Source organism: Coptis chinensis, chromosome 2 (genome assembly GCF_015680905.1).
Source record: "Coptis chinensis isolate HL-2020 chromosome 2, ASM1568090v1, whole genome shotgun sequence".
Classification (NCBI taxonomy): domain Eukaryota; kingdom Viridiplantae; phylum Streptophyta; class Magnoliopsida; order Ranunculales; family Ranunculaceae; genus Coptis; species Coptis chinensis.
Window position 1 is genome coordinate 80820114 of NC_141457.1, and position 21965 is coordinate 80842078.

Sequence of the window (21965 nt, forward strand, 5' to 3'; positions counted from 1 at the left end):
TGGGGAGAACAATAAATTTTATATATGGGCAACATTTTTTATGTAGACTTGTGGGACAAATAGTAAGTTGACACTTGTAAAAAATGGTTATTCATTTTTAACCATGCTTTAATAAGGTAATTGGATTTAATTGGAAACAAATTATTCTAAACTCGATCTACTAACATATTTAAATGCTATAATTTAGGAAACTAACAGTCTAATTAACTTTTTGAATATGCAAATATGGCTTGCTTCCTACCGCAGCCTTATTAAATTCTGTGTATAAGGACTAACATGAAAGTCCTTGGCTCTACCATTTGCATGGTTAAAAACTTAATTATTCCATTGGTTGTTTTTTGTATTTTTTTTAATATTGCATATCAAGGTGAAACATAAACACTTATTCATACAAAAATATGATATTCAGATAGTAAATAAACATAACTAAACAACATAAACAATAATGAACACAATGTTTGCATTTTTTTTTATTATTATTTTTTCTTTGTTCATTTTTATGTTTATTTTTAATAAGATGATAAAAAGGAGGGAAAGAAGGAGAACAACAATTCACGAAATGAATTCCAACACCCTTTTTTTTATCTCTGTTCCCAAATTTGAGCATTTGAAATTTTTTGTAGATTTTAGAAAATTAGTTTCCAATCAAATCCAATTACATTGGTAAACCATGGTTAACAATAAATAACCACTTTTGCCAAGTGTAACTTACTATTTGTCCCACATTAAAATTCTTAACATCTCCACTAAAAATCAGTTTCTAATTCATTGTTTTTTTATAGTGGAGTTTTTTTGGAGTTCGTATAAATGGAGTTCATATAACGGGTAGGATCTATCTATCATCTATCCATGTGTTTTGTGGTATCTGCTGTGTTCTTCTGTGATGGATTCATGGGCATGACAAGAACTATTTATGTGTCCTGAAAACATTTTCCCCCCTTATTAATGACTCATTTCATTAGAAGTGACTGCATAACACTTACAACAAGAATTACAGATTAGTAAGCCGAACCTGCCTACTTCCTCACTCTCCACAACAAATTAAGTTTCAGCCACCCTGGCGCCGGAGGTAGTAAATCTGCAGCAGTGATTTTTAGTAAGAAATGTCAAAGGATCCATAGTGTTGCACAACTCATTCCACTTCTGTAAGCAAACAATCCTGCTGTATGGTCCCAATAGCAATGAACTTCCTCTGAAACAATAGGGCGATTCTAGACAATTAAATAGATTCTATATGAAAACAAGCAGATCACAGTTCTGGATTCAGAATATGAATTTTCAGCATCCATGATCAATAAGAATAGCAAATGCAATAAAATAAAGCCGCATGTCTCCTGATTAGGACGTTTTGAATGTGTGCAGTGTCATCTGTGTTGTTTCAACTTTCATGGGCAGAAAGAGAATAATTAAAGTCAGAAGCACCAAATTAAACAGCATTTTACATTAAGCAAATCAGTTCCTATTGGAGAAACTGTATACTTATTTATATACATCATCATTTCTGCATACAAAAGAAGATACATCATTTGTGTGCAGTTGCCCAGTTCCCAACTTCCAAGCCATTACCTGAAAAAACATGAATGGGACAGATTCAAACATACTAAACTGAGTGAAAAAAAATGTAAAATGGTAAAGCCTGCTTCCTGGGAGGTATGGACATTACATCCTTTGGAAATGGACTCAGCCGGTTAATCATTTCACTCGAGTTATTGTTTGCTGGCTAGCACTGCATTGTAAAACCTTATAATGCTCCTTACAATGCACGCTATCACAGCTTGCATTATTGTTTCTTTATAAAATTACTGGATTGCTAACCGGCCTGGTCCGAAATCAAACTACATTATTTGGTTTTCGTATATTGATCTTTGCCCCATGTTTCATGAATCATGTGTATAGCAGCTAGTATAAAAACCCATACACTTCGTCTTTCAGCTACAGAATCAGCCTTTTTATGAGCAGAATAAATAAGTTGAAACTAAGTTAGGCCTTTATCCCACTACAGGCAGAACTGGATCTACTAGGCACACTACTGGATGTGAGTGAAAAGGCTGTTAAGTAAGCTTACCATCTGGATCAAAGAAGAAAAGTTGTTTAGTCTTTCCATCTGGTTGCCTATTTTCAAATATCGGAATGCCTTTATCCTGTACACAGCGCATGAAATGAAGTAGCTATGGAAAATATTAAATGATCGAAATGCAACAAATAGAGATGACGAGAGAGAAATTACCTTGAGGGTTTGAACGAAGGACTCGTAGTTGGTAACACCAAAAGCAACGTGATGTCCTCTAGCTAGATGTTCCGGATCATTAACGGCTCCAGGAGTAGCAGCGCTAAATGGTCCTTCTGGAAGTTTATAGTTTGGATTTCTTTCAATGAGATGGAGTGAGAGTGATGAGGATGGGTGTTTTAGCCATATCACACCAAACTCTAACTTGGGCGCTTCAATCCTCTCAAATCCTAATATCTGCCAACAATTTTTTTTAACAAAACTGATAGTTGCGTATATAAATATAGAGTTAAAAAATTATGATGACATACCTCTTGATAAAAATTGGCAAGGCGATTAATATCAGATGATTCTCTAGATATGTGGTTTAAGGAAACTCCTTCAGCTGCTGCCATTTTCCCTCAGTGGCTCCTGTTATATATATTTTATCTTTATTTTTACCTCAACTTGAGCTCTGAAGACCATATAAAAAGTCGGACACGATTTACACAGGGTTGCCTCATTGGCTCGTTCTATGGAGAGACAGGCGATAAGTCCTTAATGCCAGACTAAGGTCCAAAACAAACGGGGCATATGCAAATTAGTCCATGACCCAACAATCCAACATAACCCAAATTGAAATGACAAAAGCTGAGATCGCTTGGTTTGTTTCTTTGGTTTGGTTTCACTTCGGATATGAGTGAGATTCCGTGTCACAAGTAGAACAAAGAGTCCTTCCAAAAGTAGGAGATAATCCAAGAAAGACTATCCTTCAAAATCTATATAGGGTTATAGATAACTTCTGAATCAACGCATTCCAAGGTCTACCGAGTGAATTAAAAGAGTAGTACTAAAATGGGTGACCTCCTGAGAAGTCCTCATTCATTAAAAAATTATCAAAAAAAAAAGAGTGAATTGAAAGAGCAATAACAAAATAAAAGTGAACAGTTCATAAATTACTCCAAGACAGTGGGAATCCTTCAAGCTGCAACCATACACAATGTCTTTCACCCACTTCAAAAACCAGGACCATCAGCTGGTGCTCTAGGCGCATTTAGTACTTCAAATTCAGCTGTCAACAATTTGTAGTGTCGAGTGCATGGTACCGCCTCTATATGAAACCTCCCAAGCATTGTCCTTCACAGTTTAAGCAACATCTACAATTACATATTACACTTCGTCATTATAAAAAGCAGCATCCAAATTTAACTTAAGCGACCCAGGACGAGGTGGAATACTGAAAAGAATTCATCATTTATATCTGTAGCAATGATTATTGTAAGAAATATCAGAAGGGTCCACAGTGTTCCACCAGTGATTACTCAGTCCACATTCCTAAACAATATGGTTCTAATGGCAAGGAACTTCCTCTTAAACAAGATGGCATTTCTGGACCTTTAAATACATATTACAAGAAAACAAGCAAATTAGAGTTCTGGATTCAGATGATGAATCATCAGTATCCATTATCAACTCCAGCCAAAGACAAAAAAGCAAATGTGTGCTGCCAGAATCTAGGAGACAACCGGAGATGCAAACCAAAACTAAGGAGAACAAGAATGTGATAAAAGACCATGCGAAACATTTTCATATGGGAGATGGCATGTCGTATGCATATCCGCTTTTTATCTGAAGTAGGTTGAAAATTCCTAAAACTTTTCCATTTTAGAGCTGATTGTCACCTCCAAATACATCAAATATCAGGACGGTATTCTGGAGTACAACAAGTCTAGTAAGAGCAAAGAAGAATATCAATATAAATAAGTTTAATTCAGTAATATGTACCAGTGTATAATGCCAACAGAGGTTGCAACCAAAATCAACTTCTCCTGACGCCCATTCCAGCGGAAAGTTTTAGCCTCATTGTCTTGCAACAGTACTTTCTTTGTCAGTGTAGAATATCCTTCCAGTATGGCCACCAAATTCTACAGTGCTTCACAGCGACACAGCTTGCAGTTTGCTTATATAAAAGCATCCTATTCCAAAGCCAAAAAGACTGGTTGATAACATGCCAAAAGTGGACACAATATTCCAGAAAATAGACCAGGTGAGGAGTGCCCGTATGAATACGTAGAAGGACCAACTTACTCGTTCCGCTTGAAATAGCCGCAACAGTGGAAAAATACTGCAGATAAGCAGCAAACTGAACCTTCAGCAAGTTGAAAATATCACCATGAAAAAGAGCTTAGTGAACAATCTCACCGTTTACCAAACAAACTCGAACTTAACAACAATACTCTGCACCAAAAGAACCCTTGATCTTACATCTTCAAAGAAAGTTCTCAGATCTGAAACCAATTCGAAACAGTTTTGGATGGATCCCAAAATCTCTATGAACGAGCAAAGAAGTTTCATTGGATCACAGTACTGGGGGGGTGGGTCATCTCTTGATTCAGTTGCCTCACCCTAATTCATAAATAATGAGTTACACCATTTATCTTTTTCTTTAAATCTCTAGTTTACAGGCAAGAATATAATCACCAATAATCCCTACAAGAACATAGGTTATCCTTAAAGCGATGAAATCGATTATTATCCCTGACTATAATCTCTCTATTAACTATACTCGAGATAAATTTAAGGGCACTATGGCAATCTATACAAACCCTGAGGTTTTTTGTGATTCTTATAGGAACTCCAGGAGGTATAGAAATGAGTCCAAACGCTAACGCAAGCTTCTCACTATGGTACCAAACCTCAGTTTCTTTCTCTTCCTCCTCTAAATCGTAGAGAGCAAAATTAGTGTGAGGGATATAACCAGCTGCCTTCATATCTCTCCTTAACTTCGCTAGCATTGCTTGGATCTCAGAATTCCTTTCATGGGAGGTATCCTTTGCTTGGAAAACATGGACATCATTCTTCACGGTAATCCAACTGCAACCAGGGCCTTTTTTAATCCCCACATCCTTCATCTCTGTCCTCACATCTGTGGCTTCGTTCCATCTATATATATAACAAGAAACGGGTCAAGTGAAAGAATTAATAGTTACTAGTAACATTGCTCGCAAAACATTATTAGATCATAAGAAGAATATTTGATTTTAAATTTGTCAAATGTTACCTGCCGGCGGCTGCAAACATATTCGAGAGCAAGACGTGGTTTCCAGAATCTTGTGGATCGAGTTCAAACAATTTATCAGCCGCGATTTTACCCAATTCAGGCCTTCCATACACTCTACAAGCCCCTAAAAGAGCTCCCCAAACTGAAACTGTTGGACGAATTGGCATCACTTTGATAAATTCATATGCTTGCTCTACCCTTCCAGCCTTCCCTAGCAAGTCTACCACACACGCATAATGCTCAGCTCCTGGCTCAATCCCATACTTCTCTCTCATCAACTTAAAGATTTCCATCCCCTCCTCCACCGACCCAGCTCGACTACAAGCTGACAATACACATACAAAAGTCACATAATTTGGGGAAACCTCATTGCCTTGTGTCATCTCTTTGAACAATGCTAGAGCCATGTCAGCATGCCCTTGGTGAGCATATCCACCAATCATTGCATTCCAAGTGATCAAATTTCTCTGTAGCATACCATTGAAAGCTCGTTCTGCGTCCTCTATGTTTCCACATTTCCCGTACATATCTACCAGTGAACTCCCCACATACACATTCTCATCCACACATCCCTTCACACCAAGACAATGAACAGACTTCCCCAATTCAAGTGCCGCAAGCCCCGCACAAGCACTCAAAACACTTGAAATCATAAAATCAGTTGGGTCAACACCTTCCTTCCTAGACTTGAGAAAAACCAAACACGCCTTTTCATCCTCATCATTTTGCACATAGGAAGCAACCATTGAGCTCCAAGACACATAATTGGGTTCACTAATTCCATTAAAAATCACTTCAGCTGAGTCAATCTGATGATTTTTTCCATAAAAATCCACAAGCCCATTCGCGACCCTCACATCCCCATCACAACCACTTCGAATAACAAATCCATGCAACTGGCGGCCAAGCTGTAGGTCAGATGTGTCGGAACATGCATTCAGAAAAGCACAAAAAGTTATTGAATTTGGCTCCCCACCCACACGACGAAATCCAATGAAGGCATTAATTGCATCGTAAATCCGAGCATCGACAACTGAATTGGATATAAACGAGTTCCAAGTGGCAATATTTTTGTCAGGCATTTCATCAAAAAGCTTTCTTGAATCATCTCGAAGACCAGTTTTACAATACATATCAAAAGCACTGCAGCCGATAAACACATCACTAATCTGGCCAAACTTAATCGCAAGTGCATGAAGTTGTTTTCCAGTAAACGGAGATTTAAGGGAAGCAGACGCTTTGAATGTACAAGGGAAGGTGAAGTCATTGGGTTGAATACTCTCACGGCACATGTTACAGAAATGACCAAGAGCAGAAGTGAAATGGCCATTTTGTACAGAACCTGAAATAAGTGCAGTCCATGTAACAACAGATCGGTCTGGACTAAGTGAAAGAACAAGCTCAGCTGATTTAAGGAGGTCGAATTTAGAGTACATGTTAACTAGATGGTTAGAAAGGAAACAAGGTAAAGGGGAGCCGAGAGTTTTTATAATTTTTGCATGACTGGCTTTCCCGCGGATTCTAGATTGAGATAAAACAGCTGACTCAATTAGAGAACCTAGTGCATTAGGAGAGAGAAAGGACATGGCTTTATGCCGAGATGATATAGTCTCAACTCTCAACTATTATTACAAAAAACTACATAACATAACATTTTCTCAACTAAATTTCAGTTTCACGGAGAAATAACAAGAAGCACTCATATAACAAAGTAGAAAAGATGAATCAACAAAATGATAATATAAAGTTATAAACAGAGGCAACATACTTTTACCTCAGCTACGTAGAATGGGTATGAGAGAGTAACAAAGAACACAAACAAGTGATAGTGGGCTTTCGGGCATACCAATGGGCCCTAATTTCGGCGACTTCAAAATTTCTTGCTCATTTGAAATAGACAAATCTGACTACTCCCAAACTTTATTTAAAAGATAGACAAGTAAATAAAATACAAATGTTGAAGTGTTGATATTGATTAAAAACTGAAAAACAAAGCGTAGACACTATCTATGCCTTGAACTTCTAGAAGAAGGTTCCCACTCAATGGGTGGTGGAGGTGATGGCTCGTATCTCGAGGGCCTTCTCTTAAAATGCCTCTCATCATCACTGGAATCTTGATCCTGTGCTCCTTTATTCCCATTCGCTGAATTATTATGAACCGTTGGATCCTTCTTCTTGTATCCATTACTATTAACATCATGACTAGAACAACTCTCTGACGTAATACCCTTTCTCTTCTTCTCTTCTGGAAAACTGATTCTCGAAAACACACTCGCCTTTTGCTTCCTGTCTGCTTCAAGAGCGGCTGCGGCTGCTGTATCTTCAGTTGTTCTTTTTCTCCGTAGAGGCTGCTCTACGTCACGTGGTCGTGGTGGCTGCTCAGATCTCCTCTTCACGTGCCTTATGGGTGATGGGCTCTCTGTTGTTGTTCTTCTGTGGTGGTGGGACCGGCGGGGCCTTTCTGGAGTTATTTCTCTTTCCTTCCGGTGGTGGTGACTAGATTCTCTCTCCAGACTGGCTTCTCTTTCACCTCGATGTTCGTATCGTTGAAATTGATGATCTGAGGACATCATTCTCTGGAAGTACCACAAAACATTTTAGACAAACGACATAGCTTTTGGTATTGAAATAGAACAGAGTAAAACCATTGGGCTTCATGCAAAGTCCAACAAACTACGGGCTTTTGCTTTGTTTCTTATAAATAACACTCAATTGACGAGCCTCATATCATTTACCACCCATTATTATAGTTTCTAGTTTCTTTCGCTAGAACGTAGTATTCAAGCAAATCATTTGTTGAATCCATGATTACGGATTTAAAATGTAAGAAATGAGCACTCCCATTACCCATCACTAACTTTGTCCTTCAGTGTTAAAAACCAACGACAACTACCTATTGGACATTCCCCAATCCCAACAACACTTTGGAACTTCAGAATTGAAGCCAGGGCTCTACTTGCAAACAAAGTAACAAGGAAAAGAAACTTTACTAGTAATTTGAACGTCATTTTCCACTATTCACATATAGAACTGATATTGCCAAGCCAGAACTTTGGGTAAAAGCTAATGGCCTTCGTCTGACAACATTAATATAGACGTGTATGAAGCATAAATTATCAAAAAACACCACTCTGAAACATCACAACTCTATTTCAAAACATCAGGTCTCAGAACATCACTAGCGAGTTCTCCTTTTTATAATTTCTTGTGGACTGAAGAATGCCTTGATTTTAATCTGTTTCACCTGAAACAGTAAATGGCCAATCCAAGTCCCAGAAAAATAAAGCACAGAGCTTCCCTTGCCAATAATCTCGCACATATCTAATCTGCATTCCAATTCTAAGCTAATGCGCGGGCAGATCCGTAGTTTTTTGGCACTCCCCTGACAATTTTCTTCTCATTTATTTTGTGATCAGCAGCGTACCCAGCAGTGTATATGTTTTACTACCTTCACTCTTTGGTCAATAATCTTCTAGGTAATCTCATTTCATTTACTGCTTTTCAACATGTCAAATACATAGCAAACTAGAGCTGCCACGAGAGCCATAGCCTATCATGTGTTGCAAACCCTACTAGACCCTAACTACTACTGCTTGCATTGCAAATAGTACATCACTCTAGTAGAGATCTCGTAATCTTATTTAAACGACGAGACTCTACTAACAAAATAAAAATAAAAGCTGATTGTGGATGCTTGAAGATTGTGGATTCCAACTTGAGCAACAAAAACGCATTTTCTTTTTTCCAACACAAAAGAAAGGCGGCGCTCTTTTGCCAAACTTGATGTAACCATGAGTAATAATTTCCTGCAGTAACATAAAATAAAGGACAAGGAAGTCTGACATAAAAGATACATACATGTTTTGATTTCAATGAAGATACATCACCCCCGCTGCTCAAATCTCTACCAAATTCCTGATCCTTACCACCGTCCCTGCAACAAAGCAGAAATCGTTCAATCAAGTACCCCAAACCAATTCAGAAGCTGAGGCGGAAGCAGAAAAAATTTAATGCCATAAACACTGCCCACACTAATAAATAAAAATAAAATAGTAACAACCAACTTTCTTTTTTCAAAGATATACTTAGTAAACTTTGGAACAAAAGTAATCGCCAATTTCAGATGAAATAATTTCTTTCTTGTAAGCATCACAGCATCAGTGTCTCAACAAAGCCTTACCAATTACATTGATACGGGCATCACAAGAATACAACTTTTCTACGAGAACATAAAGTAATAGCTTTGGCATAAAAATGTACCTTTCAAAACGTCGCTCCATTTCACGCTTCCTCCTTAAGTCAGCTTTTCGAGCCTCAAACTCGGCTCTGCTCATACCTGAAGGTGCTAGGTTCGGGCCCATAGCAAATTCTGAAAGATCCCTGAAATTTAAAGCCGCCGATGGTTACATTGACAAACTACGCCAAGTGAGTAAAGGCACTAAAAACCTCGAGCATCAAACTCGAGATAAGATAATAGCCTACGAAGTACCTTTGAGGTGGAACAACTGGCATCATATATCCCTGCCCTCCAAAGGGGTCTTGAGGTAGCATCCCACCCATTGGAACATCGAAGGGTCCTGGAACATACCCCATATAAGGCATTGTAGGACCGTAAGGATTCATAAAGCCATCCATCCCAAGTTGCATGTTACCCCAATATGGGTCACAGGCTGGAGGAGGGAAAGGCATCATGTAATTCTCAACTGCCATATCTTGAGGGGTTCTCCACTGTACATCTGCATCAATCGTTATATAATTCAGATAACACTATATATCTAACACCAGAACTAGATCAGTGGACTAGAATATTACATGTATTTTGACAAAATCAGCTATCACAGTTTTACTAATCTAATAGATGATGTTTAAACTATAATTAGCAATACTAATACATATAGAATCATGACACAAATAAATATGCTCTGCTTTAATGTTTAAGCGGGTTGAAGACTAATCACATATGTCCAACTGTACAAGTGGCAGAAAATTAACTGAAGTGGGGTAAGATTTGAAAATAAAATAGTTAAAATCCTAAATATACACTAAGAGCACCAAGCATGCTATTAAATAATTTATACTCAAAAGTGCATACGTGTGTGATTGGCTACTGTGGATTGTGTCAGCACTCCAAAGATACCAAATCCCTAAAACCTTTTTACAATGCTTAAAAGCTGAAAATAACAAACTAGAAAATTAAGAGCAATGTACTAACCATTGGGAGGTAAGCGAGCTTTCTTCTTTTTCTTCTTCTTAGCTGCAAGGAAAAACAAGATAAAATTATAATCTAAATTTGGACAAACAAAACTATTACACGGCAAACAGACCACCTTGATAGAGCAAAACCAGATTAACATTGCAGGATTGAACAGATGGGAACATGGGCATACAATAAACTGAATAAACTATTCATTATTTCGTTGAATATTAAAAAATTAAAGGAAATAACCATAAAATATAGAAGCGTCACAACAGATAATGCTGACAAATTAAAGCCACATATAACTCACCTGCATCACTAGCAGATGCCTTCTGCTGCACTTCCTCTTCAGCCATTGGCTCCTTCATTGTCATGGACTCAAATGTAGCTTCAGACGCATCTACAGCTTTTAGTTCTTTTCCTTTACCCAATGACAATGTCGGGGCACCAGCATCTTTCACTTCACTTACATTATCCTTTACATCTAAAATTTCATCCTTCTGAGTTGGTAGCAGTTGTTCTCCCTTGGAGGCAGCTGAAAGGGTAGGGGTTGCAGCTTTGCGCCGAGCAGGCTGAGCTGTCATCTCTTGTCCCTTGGAGGTTGCAGATATGGTGGGGGATGCAACTTTGGGCTGGAAAGGTCGAGCTGACTCCATATCTATAGCGACAAAATAGCTTTAGGAAGTATATGTGGTGACAACCAACACAGTGATATTAAGAGGAGTTGTAATAAAACCTTGAACTTGCACCATGCTCCCCGCATTTTCTGCACTACTGTTGTTTGATTCTAACAACCGGTTGATGGTCTCCCTAACTGTCTTATTCGGCAAAAGGTCATCTGCAAGTACATTTGTGGCTCCACAAACACATGCGAACTTTGACATTATGTGGTTTCTAATACCTGATGACAAGTGAAAGTTTCACAAACTTAATATCCTAAGGGATAACTTAACAACGCTGAATTTACGCATGCATACAAATAGCTAAACATAACATAATCACGATAACGTCATTGCAAATAATTTGGAAGTATAGGCACCAGCATATTAATACAAACATCAGTAACAAGTCAAAAGATCAGTCAAGTAAACTTAAAGTAGAAGAACCAAATAAAGAGCACGAATACATAAAACAGATAAAATATTGAAAATGGCATATAATAATAATAATAATAATAATAACACCTACATTTGTCACAGAAACTCTTAAAACAACACTTGCTCGTCAAAACAGCATCTTGCATAACTTCTTTGCACAGTGGGCACCGGAGTTCTGGAGGAATATCAGTGACCGAACGAGTGGATGGCAGACCATCAATTTCCTTCTCAAAAGCAGCCCTATTAAAGTCGGAAAAAAAAATACAAAGACAAAAGTTTCAACATTATATGATGCAAAAAAAAGTAACAACCACAAAGTAAGTCAATATATAATGATCAGCTTACTCATTCGGCTTCAAAACAGCAACTCCACCACTTGGCAATGCATAAGAACCGTCCGCGCTAGGCACCAACATAGACTTTGGAATGCCAGTCGCAGGCTTCATTCTCCTGATATCATAATTAGGATCACCATTCGTAGGGCAATGCTGAATAAAATGCCCTGTCAGAAGAACTTACCCAATGAGCATTTGCTTAAGTTTTGATACACCTAAAGAAAGGGTGAAAGGCGGAGGAGTGCAATAGTAATTGAAGATAAACTTACCAGGCACTTTGCACCTGTGACAGGTGTAACCTGGTGGTGGCGTCTTCCTTTCCATAATGCCTCGACCTCCAATCAAGTAGTTAATTAGACTAAATAATGAAAAAAAGGATGTCCAACATAATACAGAATAAAAACGCAGAAAGCAGCTTCCATAAAAAAAAGTTAAAACCACTAAATAAAGGCAAAACAAATGTTACCAAATTAAAAATTGGATATTTACCAAAACCCCGGCCCGCCATCATTCGTCCACCCATGCCTCTTCCATAGCCCCTACCAGCACCACCAAAACCATCCTGAATTTGCCTAGAAAACCAATTCAAATAGATGAGTACAGGATAAAGCCAAGTTCACGACAAAGAGTTAGGTAAGAAACCATCCTTACTGTTGCCAATCCATAGCAGTAGTATCCATTAAAGCCTTTATCTTGCTATCCTCATCGGCTATATTTGTCGGGGGAGCATCTTGTACCAAATTGCTCATCTGAACTGGAAGTGCCTCTGGAATGGCATACAAATCGTTTCCAAATTCATCCCATTCAGTCTCCTCAGGCTGCAAGGCCATGTCCAAACAATTAAAACAGGCTACTTCAAATCACTCATTGACCCAAACCAGATTAAAGGGACAGGGCTTACAACTCTCATGGAGGGTGCACCTGCAGCAGAGAAGCTACTTTTTTCTGGCTGAAGATCGTCTTCTTTCTTCTCTAAAATTTTTGTCCTGCAGTATGAAACATGGATGTCCTATCTCAACCAAAGTTTCTGGGCTCGCTTCACAAATCACAAGCAAAGATACTACTTAAAAAAATAAATTAAGCTCCAGGCTGAATTATGGCCAAGGAGTCGAGAGTTGCAGAAGCCTGTACTCCACACATAACTATAGAATTTTAATAGTTATTTTTAGGCGCAAAAACCGGATAAGAGATAAAGGTGTGAGGTAGTACTCTTCTCGTTGTTCTGTCACAATAGTCATCCGAGGCCGTCCAGGAACTCGACGAACTAAAACAGAGGTGTTTTTTGGTATCAACGTATCTTCGTTAGGGTACTCTGAAAATGCAAAGAATTGAATACAGTGTATAAAAAAATAACTTAGAGAGACACATTCAGTCCACACAACCAAATAAAATTAATATCCCTAAATCTGGATTTAATATCGTTCTTTAACAAGGTTAACCTTTACTCCACACTCCTCCATAACTTATCATTCTGACCTTGTGAGGGCTAAATTGAGGTATTTGCTTTAAGGTTAAACCACCTTCAAACCAATTAACTTTTCATCACTTTCTAAGGTCTGGCAATACTTCAAAGAGCATGTGGACTGCATAACATGGTATATGAAAGAGTTCTGAACCTATGTTGTCAGGGGCGAGGTGTGACGCAAGCCGTTAAATTTCTCACATCACGCATTCAGCCTCCCTGGTACCACCATAGGAATGCCTTCGATAACAACCTGCGATTATTATCACTACAAAAAACTGCTTTGGCCACTGCACCTTGTCCTCCTTCGGCCGCCTTCGACAACATAGATCCAAACTAGCCATACTGTCTGGTATATCAGACCCACAAGAAATGATATACAATGTCTGACAAGTCGGCAGTATTGTGAATATACAACAATGTAATAAAAATAGGAAATTGTAGTGGTTAATATTGTTCAGACCCTGTTCTGACAAACTCATGAAACCTCTAAAAATTTAGTACTTGTTCCTCCTAATAGTTAACTTTGCAAGAGTAAACATCTTAAATTAGTAGAAAACAAAAACCAACCTTCGTTAGTTTGCGCGTTGGACACCATGAGGTCAAAATCTGTTCCCCGTCCAAGATGCTTTGTTTCAAATATTTTTTCTTTCAAAGTGGCAACAGATATGAAGTGACCATCAATTGCAATAGAATCAAAGTCTTTAGCACTTTTGAATTTGTAATACACAGCCATATTTTCTCTATTAACTATTTTTTTTTTCTTCTTTAGCAGTAAATAAAAAAAAGCTAAAAATATAGCACAAAAAAAAAACAAACTCTCAAAGCCTCATAATATCAATGAAAAAAAAAGATCTTATCTTTTTATCTAAAAAAAATAATAAAACAAAATTGAGTACAAGTGATTTATCTCGATTTCAACAACAGAGATCTGATCAAAATCCAGCTCGAATCTTTTATATTCCCAAATCTTCTCAGCATCACAGCCGCATCAAAACCTTCACTTCTGCTTGAAAAACAACCAATCTTTATCACACCCAAGAGTAGAATTCAACTCAACAATCTCAAATCCTTCAATTTCTAATCCAATTAATCAAATTCGTAACAATCTGTATTGATTGAAATCAATGCACAAGATTTTCAATTTGATGGGTGTTAGGGTTAGGGTTTGGTTTAAAGAGACATGTGTGTTTGTAACGCTTTTGAGATTATTCCTAGTTTCGGAAGTTTACTAAAAAAAATAAAAAATAAAAATCTCAAACAGATAATAATAGGAGAGAGAAAGATAACTGTTGTTCAATCAAACCTTGGTTAAGTAAGTGAGGCTTTCTTTTGGGACCCATCACTTACACGTGTCAGTTCAAAGGTGCTTAATAGACTTGATGCCCACGCTTGTAAAGTTGAAAACATCAGTTATTAATTACGTTTTGACTTTGTAGTAATTTGTTGAAGTGAACCGTGGTCCAACCATTTTTTAGATTTTGACATGACTCATGATTCATTCAGTCATTCACTAGATGTAAATTGTTGAAAACATCAGTTATTAATTACGTTTTTACTTTGTAGTAATTTGTTGAAGTGAACCGTGGTCCAACCATTTTTTAGATTTTGACATGACTCATGATTGATTCAGTCATTCACTAGATGTAAATTGTAATAAGTTAGCAAAGAGAGAAATAAAGGAAACAGCATACCTTGCCATTTGCCAATGTAGTCGTTTTGGGAGAATTGAAGAGAATATTGAGAGAATTATAAAATGGAAGTTAGTGAGAGAACATAAAGCTGAAACGAAGTTAAAGGAATTATGGTTAAGTAACATCTCTTCCATGCAAATCAGAAACTTCAATAATGTGGGAGAAAGTTATACCAGTAGTTTGTAACGGGAACATGGGTTGTGTAAGATAAAAGTTTCGATTTTTTTTTGCCACAAGAAATCCGATGCCACATGGTATGTTTTCCAAGAACAAATAACTGCGCACCTCAGTCAACAAAGATTTGCTAATGATCCCTCCCACAAAGCGTACCCACTCCGGTTTATTGAGAGGGGATCCTTTTCCTCTTTTGCATGTGCAAGTTGGATGGGTTTGGAAATTTATTTCGGAAACCTTTAGAAATCATAACTCTTCTCTCCAAGCACGGAGATCAAAGGAATGTAGTGTGTGCAGTGTGCTACGTTGATACGAATGTTAAACCATATCTAGTACATGTTAAACCATATCTAGTACCGTTACAGAAGTGCAAGGGAATTGGACATGTCTAAGGGGTAAACCAAGTTACAATACCCTATCCAATGCTAACAAACCAACACACTCGTATTGGTCAACTAACTAATTCTGGGGAAAAAAATGGTAGAAGCTGCGAAAAACCAAAAATCTATATCCTTTACAGAATCATTAATCATAATATATGCACTTTCGTTCTACCTAAGAATATCACTAACTTATCAAAGTAGAGGAAATTGGGCCAAACATTATTGACTGAATTTCCTTCCATTCGACAACATAATACACAGATATCTGCAATTTTAAACATTTTGATAAAATAAACCTGAACCCTCTCTCACCTATGCATTCTATGAAATTTAACAAAATTCGCAATACGTCAACTAAAATGGTATAAATTAAATCGGGTCATCAGCGGGAAAAGGAGAATTAAGCATCTGTCAAGAAAAGCGAAGATACAATCATAACATAAGCGAGAACAAAGAACACTGCAATCTGCATGAAGAACTTTGGATTTTCCCTCATGCTCGGCGAGGTGACAGCTCTGCAAAGAATTTCAGTATCATCAGCACCACAACATATTCCTCTTGGTGGAAAGAAAACCAAGTACGAAACAAATGCCATTGCTGATATATAAAATGAATAAAGAATCAGAAGTTATATAAAATGAAAAAAAAAATCTGAAGTTACCTAGCAATACGCTGCGAAAATCTGTAGAAAGGCAAACTCTGTATGAAAACTATGCCGGGTCCTGTTAGGACACCTGTCACGAGGTTATCAACCTGAAAGGAAACATGAAGTCAATAACTATAGGACTTGGCTACAAAGAACAATCAGAAGGAAAAGAAAGTTAACTTAAACATGATATTGGAGTTGGGAAAGGGTCTCAAACCCAAAATACTGAATCTACGAGTTTGCACACGGATGTGCTATTCCATTAGCCTTAGATATACTTGTCTTGAGTCAAATGATGATGTGTTACACCATATACATGTAAATACTCTCGCAGGCTACACCAGAATTAATACAATATATCTTTCCTATTCTGCATAATAAAACAATAGGCAAGGAAAAAAATGAGGACCAACACAAGCAATCACTGTTTTTCTGTCACATGAGTTATAGTGGAAGAGTTCTATGATCTGAAAAATTGGAGGACAACAAGAACCTTACACCCAATTTTCTTCTGAAACCTTGTAATCAGAGTTCAGAAATGTAAATAGAGATAACTGATATATTGGAACAACAAAAATCCATCCCTTGAGATTTCATTTGAAATTCGAACTTTTCTATTGGATCTTAATATAAAGAGAACAACTCACCCCAAAAACTACCCGTCTCATTGGACCATTATACTTGACTTGGAAATTGATTGTAGCTGTCATCGCCACAATACAAGCTGCATCAACAACTAAAACTTCACCCACATCAAGATTCTTCTGGACAACTAGCACAAAGAGAACCACACAAGATCCCCGGGTTAGAACATAAAAAGAAGGTTGCAAGCTTTTTTGTCTTTATTTCCTACCCATAGAAGCTAATAATGCAACTTAATGTAGCTATTTTACTGATGACAAACTTAATCTGAGCACGGTCTTTGGGTCATAATAGATGGAACTTACTAAAAGTTTAATAAAGAGAAATATATGTCATGGCAAACAAGGAAGGAATGTACTATACCAGATCCACCAGCGGCTATAAATGCAAGCCCTTGGCCCGACAACTTTTGTCTCAATATTCCCTGTAAGAGTATAAACTAGGCAATTGGTACATAAAATAAAATGGTAAATAAAAAAATACAATAGTAGAGAAAAAACAGAGTAAAAGAAAAATACAAAAAATATGAGAGAGGGTGGGGGGATATCTCAATCGAACAACGTGAAATTACATTAGTGAGTGTAAATGACCTCACCTCTGGACCAGTAACAACATTACGGGCCCTCTGATCAACCAAGTTTGTGACTGTTACCTCATTAACCGAACATAGAAATGCATCTGGCTACAACAACCATCTATGCAGAGTTAGTTATACTATGATAAAGCAAATAGTGAAACTCAAGAAAGAAGTAAGCCAATATCAGCAGTAAAGTGTTCTGGGCAAATTTTAAGAAGTGCATATGACGCCAATATATAAATCAGTTCTACCTGGCATAAAACTTCTCCACCAAAAACTGCCAGATCAATCTGTAAAGTAACACAAATAAATAACAAAGTAAATTAATAAATAAATAAAGGAACAAAATAGTAATTGGTCGCCATTTAACATGTACAGAGGCAATCAAGCAACTTCGGGGAATACAATAACCCCAACTAGATAGTTGAGCTGAACGTTGAAAAAAAAAAGGCAAGAGTACTTAAAAAATAATTGGAATATGACAGTCGATACAGACCGGGAGTATCCTTGCAAGAGAAGGCGCAGCAATACCAACAAATCCATCAATCCCACCAGTATTGTAAAAAACAATGCTACTTGCGCTCTTGCCAAAAAGCCATTGCCACATACCACCTTCATGTTCATGGAGGTAAACATTTTCCATTTGAATGGACCCAGACATATAGCACATGGAACCTAAAAATTGCACAAATGGTCAGTCACATAACCCTACAATAGCCACAACACCGATAAGGTAAAAACATACAAGGCTATAGCACCAAATTACGATTCTACCAAATACCCACCACTACCACCAGATACAGTCAGTTAGGATACAACAGTTTATGCCAATACAATTAAGTTTTTTACTTATGATTAGACTAATATAATAATCAGAAATCTCTATCTGTCCCACTAAAACAAGAAAACTGACCAACTGGCTACCTTACATAAAACCTCGCCCTTATTCCTATATTGTCAGTTTGCAACCAGGGGGAAAAAAGATAAGTTAGAAAATTCTTTGACAAAATATAGAAAACATGCTCCACAAGACCATTTTTTTTTAGGAACGGGATCATTATGTAACATGCAATAAAGCCAAGTAAATCATACATGAGAAATGAAGCAACAGTGAAATTGCCACGGCTTCTTTTTTTCTTTTCCTTTTTTATTCCAATTGTAATTGTTTTTTCAAGGATTGGTAAAGAAGAAACAATTAAAGGTAATACCTTACATAATGAGAAAGTAAGAAACTATTAAAGGTAATACCTTACCAGATATGGATGGTATCTGAGAAAGTAAGTTTCTAAACTTACCCCTCTTTCGACTGCTTTGTCACTTTGCAACCAGGAAAGAAAACTTGATACTAGTCTAGAAATGTTTGGACCCAATATTGGAGACATGGTCCACAATACTACAAAATATTTGAGACCTTAAATTCTTAATCCTCATGTAAATATGTATTATGAAAAGAAGCAACAGTGAGTTTGCCACGACCTAATTTTTAGGGTTAACTAGTATTACCCCCCACTAGATGACCCAATTAAGATTTCCCCCCTAGATGGGAAACTAGAGTCTCCCCCCTAAACACGGTCAACTTGGATTGCCCATTAACTTTCAAGTCAAGCAACTGAAAATGACACAAATGCCCTCATTGTTTTCAAAAAGAAAATGTTCAATTTTACTTAGGTGGGGGCAGTTGTGTCATTTTCAGTTATTTGACCTAAAAGTTAACAGACAAACCAAGTTGACTGTGTGTTTGGGGAGGGTAATACTAGTTAACCCTAATTTTTATTATTGACAAAAGAAGAAACTATTAAACTTAACGAAAGGCGATAATATGTCAAGCTCTTCAGATACAAAAATAAAGTAAAAGCAAATTTATCGAACGAAAAACCCAAATCAAGTAATAATGATCAATTACTCACCAGGCTTCGCAATAACCTTCTCCTGCGGCTTTAGCATAATCTAATAAGAAGACAACACCATTATGGGACTGATATCAGGATTTATAGACATGACGAACTAAGTATCAAAGATTACAGTGGAAAGAGTACCTGAACTATCTGAGCTTCACCTCCCAAAATCTGGAAAGGGATAACAGCTGCTTGTGGACTCTGCAATAAGTTTCTCACATAAGTTATACCTTAAACTACTTAGGTTCCTTACATAGGGAGTACAGACTATTTGAACTCGTCTATATTCATTGATGGACCTCCAAAACATAATCATTAGTATTTTTGTTTTTTCTTCTTCATCTTCTTTTTGGGAGAAGATCTTTGCTAGAGAATCACAGATATATATATATATATATGAACAAAAAAAAAACACACACAAGAAAGATGCTAATTTGTCTCAGATGAAATTCCGGGTCAAATCAGTCTAAACAAATAAGTCTCACATCAAATGCCAGAACAAATCAGTAAAAACAAAAAATTCTCAGATGACCAAAACTTCAAGGGACAACGCGTGAATAATTAAGACTTACAACAATGTTGGGCATAACAAGTAGAAGAGACAGGCAGCTACTAAAAACACCCCCAATAAATTTTTATGCGTGTCTCCTAAAACTCTGATCCTTTTGACGTCCCCCACAAACAAAAAAATATATCAAGTCTTGGGTATATAACTTAAGAAACATGTCACTCGCTATGATTCAATGTACCTCATCCACAATTCTTAGGTACAATTGAGTTGTTAATCGATGCAACCTAAAACACCACATACTCAATTCTCCACATATACCTCATTGATTTGTGAGTGACTCGACAGTAAAGCAATCTTCCTTATAGATAAATAATAATTACAATTAAATATAAACTAGCTGCACTAATATTTACAACGATTAAATTACACAAAACAAATCAGAAGAATAAAATGATTAAAAAAAAAAAAAAAAAAAAAGTACCTGGTAAACATAGGGTTGAAACGGAGTAGAAAAGAACGGTGCTGCCATAGCTAATAAGAAGAAGAAGAAGAAGAAGATTAATCAAAATATGTTTTAACCATCACAGATCAAATAAAATTCTTCTTCCTTATTCCACTGTGTTTTTTTTTCTTCTTTTGGCTCTTTTCGTAACTATAGAGACTAATACTCAAAAGAGTATTTTATTTCCAGCCAGTTTAATTCCAAAACTATCCTTGGTTGTTTCATTGGACATTAATAGATTGGGAAGGTTTTGTTGGAATTCAACATATAGGTGAGGTTATTTTGAGGAGTATAAATGCTGTATCATAGATGACTTGTCATGTTACGATTGGTTTGGGTACTAGTTTCTACGTGTCCAGAAAGACAAGTTTATTTCGGCCACATCAGCTAGCCACTAAAATGCCAATTAGGCACTAATACTAAAGAGTGTTTCTACAGCAACTCACACTTTTGAACTGAATTTGTGAACACACTGACATGGCAAGCAGAGAGACCTTGATTTTCAGTACTTCTTTGACCAATACACATGCACCCCCTGCCTGATGAGTGCCACGTCAGTGAGTTCACAAATTCGGTTCAAAAGATTCGGTTGCTATAGAATTTTGGAATACTAAAAGTAATATTAGGCTAAGTCCAATGGTTTGGTGCAGCAAAACACCAAACCACAATAGCACAGTGGATACAGTTAGTGGGATAGCGAAATCAAACCCAATGGTTTATTTTTTCAGCCGCCAGTGACAATGGCGTGCAGCCCAAAATATTAAATATCGTTATTTGTTTCCAACAATAATATTGACTTTTGTTATCCACGATCAGCAGTGGCCGGCAAGAAATAAAAAAAAAAACCAATTTTTTTATACGCCACTCCGACAGGCGTGTAGTTATTTATCTCCCCATTTTACCCTTTAAAAAAAACACCCAGAACACCCAAAAAAAAACTCACTCTCATTCTCACTGTTCAACACCACGAAACTCTGAAGCAAAATGTTGATACTTCCACGAAAGTTTTACTGTATTGGTGGGTGACAACATCATAAAAACATAAGTTCATCAGTTCAGGGTAATGCTGCTATGATTCTGGGAAGAACACGAAACTCAAGCTGAAGTTTATTTTTCAAGCTCTTCCTTCCCACTCTTTGTAAAACTCTTCCAAGAACTCCTCAATAAACTTGTGGCTCTTCTCAGCTATTCTTTGGCCAGCCTGAAATTGTCATAATACCAAAACAAGATATTAAGTAAAGGAAAATATGGTTTCTATTAGATCTTTTTGCTGTCTTACTACACGCTTGTTAAAGAACTGTGCTATAGAACAGATTTATAGAGATGAACATGTTGCACATAACAATAAAGAAGTAGTCAGTCAAGAATAGTGGGTTGTGCTTAAAGCTTCACCTTTGTCTTCATTAAATCCTTAAGCTTGAGAAGCTTTTCATGAAAATGATTCAGTGTGGTCTGCTCATCTTTCTTCATATATTCTTCTTTCGATATATCTAATCGGGGCTCTATCTTAGGGTCATGCAATACTCTGTTCCTACTTCCACCAAAAGTAAAGCAACGGGCAATTCCTGAATCAAGTATAGTAA

The 21965-nt window shown here is 37.0% G+C and overlaps 4 protein-coding genes across 5 annotated transcripts; all 4 read right to left on the bottom strand.

Moving 5' to 3' along the window:
- Nucleotides 1-1388: 1388 nt before the first annotated feature.
- On the bottom strand, nucleotides 1389-3216 carry LOC147518179 (Lactoylglutathione lyase / glyoxalase I family protein). 2 transcript variants are annotated; one of them, XM_086590098.1, is made up of 5 exons: nucleotides 3167-3216; nucleotides 2539-2638; nucleotides 2228-2464; nucleotides 2066-2141; nucleotides 1389-1566 (listed from the first exon to the last, which is right to left on the bottom strand). In XM_086590098.1, the coding sequence occupies exons 2-5, from the start codon at nucleotides 2620-2622 to the stop codon at nucleotides 1523-1525; spliced, it is 441 nt and encodes a 146-aa protein (XP_086446224.1). In that variant the 5' UTR covers nucleotides 2623-2638; nucleotides 3167-3216; the 3' UTR covers nucleotides 1389-1522. The 2 variants fall into 2 exon arrangements, with proteins under 2 accessions (XP_086446224.1, XP_086446223.1); XM_086590097.1 differs by lacking the exon at nucleotides 3167-3216 and having other exon boundaries at nucleotides 2539-2749.
- Nucleotides 3217-3223: 7 nt separating this feature from the next.
- Nucleotides 3224-6983, bottom strand: LOI1 (Pentatricopeptide repeat (PPR) superfamily protein). The gene is made up of 4 exons (XM_086590095.1): nucleotides 5268-6983; nucleotides 4295-5149; nucleotides 3992-4182; nucleotides 3224-3363 (listed from the first exon to the last, which is right to left on the bottom strand). The coding sequence occupies exons 1-2, from the start codon at nucleotides 6851-6853 to the stop codon at nucleotides 4684-4686; spliced, it is 2052 nt and encodes a 683-aa protein (XP_086446221.1). The 5' UTR covers nucleotides 6854-6983; the 3' UTR covers nucleotides 3224-3363; nucleotides 3992-4182; nucleotides 4295-4683.
- Nucleotides 6984-7161: 178 nt separating this feature from the next.
- On the bottom strand, nucleotides 7162-14645 carry LOC147518181 (E3 ubiquitin ligase PARAQUAT TOLERANCE 3-like). The gene is made up of 15 exons (XM_086590094.1): nucleotides 13929-14645; nucleotides 13106-13208; nucleotides 12798-12882; nucleotides 12548-12714; nucleotides 12386-12468; nucleotides 12166-12231; nucleotides 11907-12063; nucleotides 11653-11801; nucleotides 11201-11365; nucleotides 10775-11122; nucleotides 10480-10521; nucleotides 9757-10003; nucleotides 9528-9647; nucleotides 9126-9201; nucleotides 7162-7843 (listed from the first exon to the last, which is right to left on the bottom strand). The coding sequence occupies exons 1-15, from the start codon at nucleotides 14092-14094 to the stop codon at nucleotides 7271-7273; spliced, it is 2547 nt and encodes an 848-aa protein (XP_086446220.1). The 5' UTR covers nucleotides 14095-14645; the 3' UTR covers nucleotides 7162-7270.
- Nucleotides 14646-15714: 1069 nt separating this feature from the next.
- LOC147518182 (uncharacterized) lies at nucleotides 15715-20584 on the bottom strand. Its single transcript, XM_086590096.1, has 10 exons — nucleotides 20362-20584; nucleotides 19511-19570; nucleotides 19382-19421; nucleotides 17971-18149; nucleotides 17726-17764; nucleotides 17493-17579; nucleotides 17261-17321; nucleotides 16903-17027; nucleotides 16271-16362; nucleotides 15715-16124 (listed from the first exon to the last, which is right to left on the bottom strand). The coding sequence occupies exons 1-10, from the start codon at nucleotides 20407-20409 to the stop codon at nucleotides 16010-16012; spliced, it is 846 nt and encodes a 281-aa protein (XP_086446222.1). The 5' UTR covers nucleotides 20410-20584; the 3' UTR covers nucleotides 15715-16009.
- Nucleotides 20585-21965: the final 1381 nt, after the last annotated feature.

Coding starts and splice junctions, on each gene's coding strand:
- LOI1 (XM_086590095.1), bottom strand. CDS start 6,853: ATGTCCTTTCTCTCTCCTAATGCACTAGGTTCTCTAATTGAGTCAGCT. Junction 5,150..5,267: donor ATGTTTGCAGCCGCCGGCAG/GTAACATTTGAC, acceptor TTATATATATAG/ATGGAACGAAGCCACAGATG.
- LOC147518182 (XM_086590096.1), bottom strand. CDS start 20,409: ATGGCAGCACCGTTCTTTTCTACTCCGTTTCAACCCTATGTTTACCAG. Junction 18,150..19,381: donor GAAGGTTATTGCGAAGCCTG/GTGAGTAATTGA, acceptor TGCAATTTTTAG/GTTCCATGTGCTATATGTCT. Junction 17,580..17,725: donor GTGGAGAAGTTTTATGCCAG/GTAGAACTGATT, acceptor TGGTTGTTGTAG/CCAGATGCATTTCTATGTTC.
- LOC147518181 (XM_086590094.1), bottom strand. CDS start 14,094: ATGGCTGTGTATTACAAATTCAAAAGTGCTAAAGACTTTGATTCTATT. Junction 11,123..11,200: donor GAGCATGGTGCAAGTTCAAG/GTTTTATTACAA, acceptor TTGTCGCTATAG/ATATGGAGTCAGCTCGACCT. Junction 9,202..9,527: donor ATGGAGCGACGTTTTGAAAG/GTACATTTTTAT, acceptor GCTTTGTTGCAG/GGACGGTGGTAAGGATCAGG.
- LOC147518179 (XM_086590098.1), bottom strand. CDS start 2,622: ATGGCAGCAGCTGAAGGAGTTTCCTTAAACCACATATCTAGAGAATCA. Junction 2,465..2,538: donor TTGCCAATTTTTATCAAGAG/GTATGTCATCAT, acceptor AATTGTTGGCAG/ATATTAGGATTTGAGAGGAT. Junction 2,142..2,227: donor CCTTCGTTCAAACCCTCAAG/GTAATTTCTCTC, acceptor CGCTGTGTACAG/GATAAAGGCATTCCGATATT.